The sequence below is a fragment of the Gekko japonicus genome, unplaced genomic scaffold (assembly GCF_001447785.1).
Source record: "Gekko japonicus isolate JY-2015 unplaced genomic scaffold, Gekko_japonicus_V1.1 scaffold4351, whole genome shotgun sequence".
Lineage (NCBI taxonomy): Eukaryota > Metazoa > Chordata > Lepidosauria > Squamata > Gekkonidae > Gekko > Gekko japonicus.
The window spans coordinates 20870-30191 of NW_015162604.1; the positions used below are offsets into that span (position 1 = coordinate 20870).

The 9322-nt window shown below is 52.0% G+C and overlaps 1 protein-coding gene across 4 annotated transcripts in view; it reads right to left on the reverse strand.

Annotated features, from left to right (window-relative positions):
* Positions 1 to 4283: 4283 nt before the first annotated feature.
* Positions 4284 to 9322, reverse strand: part of PAK3 (p21 protein (Cdc42/Rac)-activated kinase 3) — a 65746-nt gene continuing 60707 nt past the window's right edge. For all 4 annotated transcript variants that reach the window (XM_015406480.1, XM_015406479.1, XM_015406481.1 and 1 more), the window contains 2 exons: positions 7311 to 7448; positions 4284 to 4473 (listed from right to left, as the gene is read on the reverse strand). In XM_015406480.1, the coding sequence (XP_015261966.1) occupies positions 4384 to 4473; positions 7311 to 7448 (228 nt within the window). In that variant the 3' untranslated portion in view covers positions 4284 to 4383. The remainder of the gene's footprint in view (positions 4474 to 7310; positions 7449 to 9322) is intronic.

Consider the following 9322-nt stretch of genomic DNA (forward strand, 5'->3'; position numbering starts at 1 on the left):
CACCGGCAGGTAAACGAGGGAACGGAGGGGAATGCCGCGCGCCGGCCCGATCACACCACGGGCGTCTGGAGGCAGCCCGTGGCAAACGTTTACTAGTACCTTAGAGGTACTAGTTTTTTAACGCGCATTGTCGGCGGGAAGCCACGGGTTAGCCATGGCAGCACTACGCTTCCCAGATGTTGTGGTGTGATCACGCCCGGAAAAATCCGCCTATCATCCATTTCTTTAGAGCGGCAAATGCTCCGTGTGAACGGGGCCTGAGACTCCTTTGGGTAGTGAAGGGCGGGGTATAAATCTAATCTCTTCTTCTCTTCTTAACCAGAGGTTTTGCCAATCGGGTGTGTGTGTGTGTGTGGAACCATCGCATAGATCTAGACTTACAAATTCCAGTGCTGGTTGAGAGATAAAGCACAGTTTTGCTGGTCCAGCCAGTAACACAGTGGACGGCTGAATTTTTAACAAGAGAAAATATATTCTGTACGACTTCTCATGTCGTGGCTCAGTTCAGACATCATGTGAAACCTGTGCTTATTCTGCCTCTGGTTACATTAGGAGACCAGGGTTTAGCTCATAGATGATTGCTCAGATCTTAGTTTTACCACCCTCACTCTGGCCAGGCACCTTGGTAAACGTGGGTCAGGATCAAGCCAGGACGCCCACATTTGCACATCATGCAAAATCACTGTTATGACTTACTGTGGTTAATAAACCAACTTCCGTGGCTTCGGATCCCGTTTTGACAGACCCCAGTGGGACACAGATAATGGAATGGCCCCTGTCCAGACAATCACATTCACCACGGCTCGATTAAACCGTGGTTTGGCAATGCGTCTGAACGGAGCCCGTTTCCTACTGCGACGCCAGCCTTCAACGGGTCAGTGTCTCCCAACCTCACTTGAAAAAGAAATTCACGATAGGAGCCCGGATTTCTTCAGCAAAATCAAGATGGACCACTCACGGGGGGGGGGGGGGGGGCGGGAGAAGGAACAGCATGGACATCTGCAGAGGATCAGAACAGGGGAGAGCTTGGATGGATGACAGGAGTAAGTGTGACGACAGAGATGCATGAATGGGGGGTTAGCAACATCTCCACATTCTGAATCCATCCCTTCTGGCCGGTTATTTGCACCACAGGTACAGGCAGGGCCTGCATTTGGTCACGAGAAGCAAACGACAGCCACTCCCCCCCCCCCATCCAGTTCCTAAACGATGCAACATGAATCCATGGGAAATGATCTACAAGTCCTCGGTCTTTGCATCGGGGGGGAGGTGCTTTCCGCGGGGGGTGGGTGGGAAGGTGCCACCATCTGTGGGATCCAACCCATGGTTTCCTGGGATGGTATGTTCTTTAAACTTAAATACTTATCCACTCATGGCAAGGGAATCAACAGCTCCACAGCAAAACGCACTCCAACAGGTGTCACTGTGACCCCTCAAAGACATATCGTCGCACAGAGCACGGCTGAGTAGACAACTCCCAAGTTAGAATGTACCAACAGATTTTAATGAAACCGAGACAATGCATTTCTCACCGGCTACTGGCATTAAATTAGTTTCACTCACTCGCGTGACCGTACGGTTACCCATTACGGCTGTTAGGAACAGACGCCACACTTACACACGTTTGCGTTTCACATTTAAATGTCACAAACTGTACCCCTTACGTTTCACGGCCTTTTAACTTCACTGCTGACCCAGTCCCCCTCTGCATCCGTGTGTCTCTGGTGACTGATGCTTCGCTTCATGCAACTGATAAAAGTAGGCCCGGCCTCCTTTATGCCGTCCTTCCTCCAAGGAGCTTAGAGCGGCATACCTGTTTCTCCCTTCCTCCGTTTTATTCTCACAACAACCCTGCGAGGTACCTTAGCCTGAGTGAGACTGGAGGGGACAAAGCCACCAAGTGAGCTTCCCGACTGTGGGAAGATTTGAACCCAGGCTTTCCTCGATCCTTTTGTGGCACTCTAACCACTACATCCCTGTGGCATGGCTGGAGCCACAGGACTTGCGCTACAATAAATCCATTGCTCTGGATTTGAACCCAGGCTTTCCTTGATCCTTTTGTGGCACTCTAACCACTACAACCCTGTGGCATGGCTGGAGCCACGGGACTTGCGCTACAATAAATCCATTGCTCTTTAAGGGGATGCAGGATGCGCGTCACCTTATGTGCCCCCCCCACAAGAGGCTGCTTGGGCAAAAGGGATAATACGACCCCCAATGAGAAAATAAAAATACCGGGGACAGGCAATTCAGATCACAAAAATGGTATCCCCAGGAGGGAAACATGGCCCCAATGCAAATCGAGGCTCTATGTGACAGAGTAAAAGTGAGAGACGGAGAGAGATTATGGAGGATCTGTGTTCACAGATTCCCTATCTTCACATCTAGATGGTTTTAGATGAGCCAAAAGACCAACGGAAAATGCCTAATGTGACACTGTGCCAATTCAACTACGACAAAAGATAGACGGCCCCTGCGTCTTAAAGCGGTAACTGAAGGTGCGGCAATATAAGGTAGATTGCCTCCCCCCTCCAACCACATCGGCACCCCCACCCTCAGCAACCATCTCAACATTACCATCAGTCAAAACATCTGTAATATCCTATCTTCCCCCCCGGATTGGTCCTATCACGAAAAGGAAGGTTGCCAAATGACTGAGGGTAAAAAAGAGCCTCGGACTGCTCCTGTGCGATAAACAGCAGGCAGATCCTGCAAAAAACCAAGCCGGCAAAAGCTTTCCATGGCTCAGAGAGAAAGGGGATCACTTGTCCATGCCTGCAAACTAAGCTGTCGTTAAAGGCACAGGAGCCAAGGCCTGGTTAGGACAGAAAAATGCTGGCAACCCCTAGGAATGGAGATTACGAAACCAGCCTGCTTTCGCTGAATGAAGGGAAATGAGGTCACTTTGACTCAAGCTGAAAGAAATGTCAACACAAATCGTTTAATCAAAGCTATGTTGCTCGTTTACAGATAGTCACAGTCGTTTCTAGGCCTTAGCAATAGTGTGTGTGTGGTGGGGGGGGTGGAGGTTTCAGCTTTTGCATTCTAGCTACAGCAGGACTGAGGAGTCATCCCCCCCCGACTATATTCTGTTGCAGAATCACCTCTCGTTTTCTCATCCACCTCCCCGATCAAGCCCTTCATCTCCTCCACAAGCTCTTGCCGCACAGTCAGCGGTGCTCAGAGGGCCAAATTCTGCAGACCCTCGTACCTTTGATTTCATGCAAGTGGCTGGGACTCCTCACAGAGAGTCACTTCTTTCTCTTATCCCCCTCCAACCCTGTTTACTGGGATTGCTCAAAAGCGGAGTTGGACATTTCCGGCTTGATACACAGAAGGACCGCTTCCGTTTACACCATCGCTCTGACCTTGGAAAGCTTGCTGTGTATCTCCTCCTGAACCCAACAAGGGTCGCTACGTTAAAGGAGATGGGCTTAGAGATGTGCCTGACAGCTGATTACGGCTCACCGCCTTAGTTTGCTATCCTAAAATCAAAAGGGGAGGAGGGTTTAGGACTGGGGGACGACTTGACCCCAATGACTCCCCTTCCACCCATCTATGGAACAGTTCTGGCGACGCCCACAACCCCGATGGCACGGGCCCAGGATTGTGGAGAAAGGCATGGGCATGTGGAAGGACTGCCCCACCCAGGCACTTCTGTAAGCCCAGCTGGAACCAAGCGGTCTGCACGTTACCCATGTCCGTTTCATTTTCGGGAGCGAAAAACTCACCAACGCGAAAGCACCAATATTCGAGACATCCTTGCCAGCCTGCCTGGGAAAATAATGGTACCTGGATTCTGCATTTCGATCCACAAACCTCAAAGAGGATGTTGTGATTGATCCGCTTCTTGGGGGGGTTCTTTCTCTCTCTCTCTCTTTTTTTTTTGGTTAAACAAAACACGTTTCCCCGTGTCCCTCCACCTCTAATGACCAAGTGAACGGTAGCTAGCGCATAGTTTTGATCCTTTCTGATCGGCTGAATGCAAAAGGATCTCCTTGCTTCCATTCCGCAGCCAAACAGAAAAGCCACAGGGGGTGGAAAGGGGCTGGTTTGGTTACCACGCCTGTCCCGGTGAGTGCGCAGAGCATTCATGCGGCGCCATCAGCTCCCCTGGAAATGGCTGAAAAGAGCCCAGGGGCTCAGGGTCCCGCCTCTCTCAGGCTCCTGTCCGCCTTAGAAATAAATTAAGGAATCCGAAAGTGGGAAGAAGACATGTGATAAGGTTTCTGTTCCGGGAAAAGCCGGAGGCCGACTGCCTCCCTCTCCCTCGACGGTGGCCACGCTGCTTGCCCGCCCATCCTGCAGCAGAGAAGTCTGAGCTTCGGCTGAGTTCCTGTTCAGTCCTGCCGCGAAGGAGCGGGCTCCTGCTACTCCCGAGGGCTAGCGACTACTGTTCTTTATAGCCTCCTTTGCAGCAATGATCAACGGAGTCAGGCTGGAGAGCGGCTTGGCCAGTTTTAAAAACGGATGCTGAAAGAAAGGGAAGAGGAGCGTGGTTATTCCCTCTGCCTCACGCCCTCCGTGCCCTCGCAGCGGGTGCCTCAAGGGAATCTCTGACACTTGTCGACAGGCTATCCCCGATCCAGCACCATGGACAGATCTTCCGTATTACTCAATGTGGTCACTGTCCCTCCTTCTGGGCGTTCGCCAGATAAGTATTTGAAGCAGGGCCGTAACTACAATGGGGCATTTCAAGCTCTGCCCCTTAAAATATGAGGCATACCCCACAACCCGCTGCTGCCCCCCTCCCCCGTCTCCCTCCCCTCCAGCTGATCGACAGGAGCACGTGGCCCACTGATCAGCTGGAGTTCCGGCGCAGGTAGTCCCCGCTTGAAAAACACAATTTAAAGGGTTCCCTCTATAAGGTGTTTTTCAAGTGGGGGCTGCCCGTGCCTGAACTCCAAGCGGCGAATTCGCTGCTTGGAGTTCAAGCGAAGGCAAGCGGGTGCTGCTCCCCCTCCCCCTGCTGCTCCCGCTCCCCTCCCCCTGCTGCTCCGCCTCCCGCTCCCCTTCCCCTGCTGCTCCCCCTCCCCCTGCTGCCCCACAAAACTCCCCCATTTTATTTATTTATCTTTAAATTTATACCCCACCCTCCCCGAAGGCTCAGGGCGGCTCACAAGGAGCACGAATGCCCAAGTTAAAACATTAAAACAGTACAGAGTAATATAAAATACAATAAATACAATTTCACTAAAATTTACTTTACGGAGCTCCAAAATTATTTAACTAAAAAAGTTCAAGATGGGAGTCTAAAATTATTAGCAATGCCCCACCAACCCAACATTTCTGTCTATGGGGCTGATATGAAGACCAGCCCTTGGAGTGGTAGGATCAGAGAAAGCTTTATAGGTCCTTGGACACAGTGTGTCTCAGCACGGGGGTCCCTTCTTCTTCTTCCACGCCCTCTGGGGCATCTTCTCCCCTCCTCCTCCCCAGTGCAACTCAGGTGGCACTCCTGCCATGGCCACCCCTTTCCTCTGACAGCATCCCAGGATGCTTCTGTGACATTTGGGCAGGGCCGTGGCTCAGTGGTACAGCGCCTCCTCGGCTTGCAGAAGGGAAGGGTCCCGGGTTCAATCCCCGGCATCTCCAGGAGCAAGCAGTAGGTGATGTGAAAGACCTCTGCCCGACACCCCAGAGACCCACTGCCAGGCTGAGCAGACAGTTCTGACCTTGAGAGACCGATGGTCTGATTCAGTGAAAGGCCGCTTGGGGTGTTCAGGCTGGGATGCTGAAACTGGGTGGGAGAAGCACAGCCCACGTGGGACAGTCCCACGTTAAGGCTGCATTTGGATTCTGCCACAGATGCAGAACATGGGAAGGGGGCTCCCTTAGGATACGCGCGGGAGACGCCTGGGATCCATTTAGAAGCTTAGCAGCATATTTGAGCCTGAACATTTATTGAGATCAGCGTCCTATTTGAATGTAATATTCCTTATGACGTGTTGTCAAACACTTCATGAATAGAGAGAGCCAGTTTGGTGTAGTGGTTAACTGCGCAGACTCTAATCTGGTGTCACGACAGGGCCAGTGGGGCAAGGCAGAGAGGGGGAGTTCACAGTCCAGTCCAAGAGTCAAGCCAGAGAGAGAGAGCAAAACAACCAGAGCAAAAGTCCCAATACATAAAGCCAGGCCGTAGTCAGAGCGTTACCAAGAGTCAGAGTCCAGATGGGCAAGCGTCGAAGTCAGGGTGCAGAGCCGAGGATCAAGAGCCAGGGGGTCGTCAAAACGTGGACTGGAGTCAGGAGCCAGGGAGTCAGTCAGGAGCCGGATACCAGGAACAGAGTCAGAGGTGCAGAGTTTCTGGTCCGAAGGATAAGTTTGCCAGCACGATTAGCCAGCAGTCAGCGACCTATTCAAATAGCTTGCTGGGTTGTTAACTCATTAGTGCCTCATTAGCACTGCCTTGCGAAGTCCTTGATCCCGCTAGAACTCCAGGCTTATTAATCTACAACCATGCAAGCGTGCCTCTTTGCGTCTGGTTGCCAAGTCCCGGCATCTCCGATCCCTCAGCCGGTCGACAGGTGGCGGAGAATCGGGTGGCGTGCTGCAGGGGCCAGGCACTGCCTGATCGGTTTCAGGTGCAGGCTGTTCTGAAGGCTGGCACTCATCCTTTCCGGTACTTAGGTTTGAAAAAGCCTCCTGTGCCTCTGATGGTGTTAAAGGCACGGAGTCCTCAGTATCAGAGCTCCCAGGCGCCGGGTCGGGGGCAGGCATGACATCTGGGAGAACCGGGTTTGATTCCCCACTCCTCCACTTGCACCTGTCTGGAAGACCTTGGGCAAGCCATAGTTCTGGCACAGCTGTTCTTGAAAAAAGCGCAGTTCTCGAGAGAGCTTTCTCAGCCCCACCTACCTGACAGGGTGTCTGTGGTGGGGAGGGGAAGGGAAAGGAGTTTGTGAGCCGCTCTGAGACACCTTTGGGTAGTGAAAGGCGGGGTATAAATCTAATCTCTTCTTCTTCTTTTTCTTCTTCTTGTACTACTCTAATATCTCCTGAGGAAGATCCATGATTGAAACGTTGTTATATAATCCGGAGACGACGTTGATTATCTACCTGTGCACAAGGATTTTCTTATGGTTTTTTAAATGATGTTGTAGTGCTTTAGATTATAATACACAGGAAGCTTTTCCCTTGCAAGCCTTGGTGACTGCTTGCTTTGTGGGTCAGACTCTCACGACTGATGCCTTTATACTTATTTTCTGCATCTGGATTCTGCCACGGATGCAAAACATGGAGGGGGGCTCCTCTTTCCCCCCTTGGGACACGCCCCCTTGCCCCCTGCTCTCCACCCTTGCCCCCTTCACCTGCAACAGCTCCTTGGCAGACCCTCGCCGGTCGACATCCATCTCGAGACAGCGATTCAGGAAGTCTCGGAAGACGGCCGAGAGTCTCTCCGGATTCTGGAGCTCCGGCGTTCCGTTTGTAGCTATCAAATACAAGGCCTGAAAGACAAGCAGGACACGAGAGCTTAGTCTGGCTTCTCCGGGCGTCTCTTCTTGGGTCCCCCGTTGCTGTTGTAAGAAATGCAAGACAAGAGCTGGCCCGAGAGCCTTCACTAGACCCCAGAAGTCATCCAAATACTTAAGAACATAAGAACATATGGCCAAAGGCCCATCCAGTCCAACACTCTGTATCACACAGTGGCGAGAAATACCAAGTGCCATCAGGAGGTCCACCAGTGGGGCCAGGACATTAGAAGCCCTCCCACTGTTGACCCCCCCCCAGCACCAAGAAATCAGAGCATCACTTGCCCCAGAGCCCCTATCTGTACCTTATGGCTAATAGCCACTGATGGACCTCTGCTCCACATGCTTATCTGATTCCCTTTTGAAGCCGTCCATGCTTGTAGCTGCCACCACTTACTGTGGCAGTGAATTCCATGGGTTAATCACTCTTTGGGTGAAGAAGGACTTCCTTTTATCCGTTCTAACCCAACCGCTCAGCGGTTTCATGGAGTGCCCACGAGTTCTTGTATTGTGAGAAAGGGAGAAAAGTACCTCTTTCTCTACCTGCTCTTTCCCATGCATAATCTTAACACAGTTCGGGTCGCAAAGCCTCCGGTGAGCCTCACTGGGCGCCCTCCCTCCCCACCGTATCCCCATTGTATGTGGGGGACCTGACGGAGCTACCTTTGCAACAGTTTCAGATGACAGGCCCTAAGGCAGTGGTTCTCAACCTGTAGGTTGCGACCCCTTGGGGGGTCGAACGACAAGGGGTCGCCTAAGACCATCGGAAAACACAAAATTTCGATGGTCTTATGACAGCAACGAAAATAATTTTATGGTTGGGGGTCACCACAACATGAGGAACTGTATTAAAGGGTCACGGCATTAGGAAGGTTGAGAACCACTGCCTTAAGGGACTCCTGAGAAATCACAGGAAGGTTAAATCACAGCTATGGGTCTCTGTGGGCCTTGGGCACAGGGTGTCTGTTGGTGCCTGTCCTGGCTCCTTTCTTCTTCTCCCGGGTTGCACCGCTCCCTTTCTCTTCCTCACCCCACATTCTATAAGGGGCAAGGGGGGATGTCTCAAACTGGTCTTTCTCCCATTCCATGCCCAGGGTTGTGGAGGTAGCTGCGACCACTTGTATAATAATAGCACCTTCTGGTTTGCCATTTCCCTTCTGGCCTGGGATCATCTGACATGTGATCCAAGGAGACAAGCACAGAGTGAAAGGTCCAATACAGCAGAAGCTTCATTCCGGGCAACTTGTCAGCATGTGAGAACCAGTCCCAGACTCATCTAGTACATCAGCCTGCCTAACCCTGAATGACTTCCTGCAAACTCATAAGAGAGAAGCCAATGGCCCATCCAGTCCAACACTCTCTGTCAGGCAGTGACCATCAGGAGGTCCACCAGTGGGACCAGGACTCCAGAAGCCCTCCCACTGTTGCCCCCTAAGCACCAAGAGTACAGAGCATCACTGCCCCAGACAGAGTGTTCCATCTATAAGAACATAAGAGAAGCCATGTTGGATCAGGCCACTGGCCCATCCAGTCCAACACCCTGTGTCAGGCAGTAGCCAAAACCCAGGTGCCCTCAGGAGGTCCACCAGTGGGACCAGGACTCCAGAAGCCCTCCCACTGTTGCCCCCCCCCGCACCAAGAATACAGAGCATCACTGCCCCAGACAGAGTGTTCCATCTATACCGTGTGGCTAATAGGCACTGATGGACCTCTGCTCCATATGCTTATGCAACTTGACCATTCCTGCAATACAGAGCATCACTGCCCCAGACAGAGTGTTCCATCTATACCGTGTGGCTAATAGGCACTGATGGACCTCTGCTCCATATGCTTATGCAACTTGACCATTC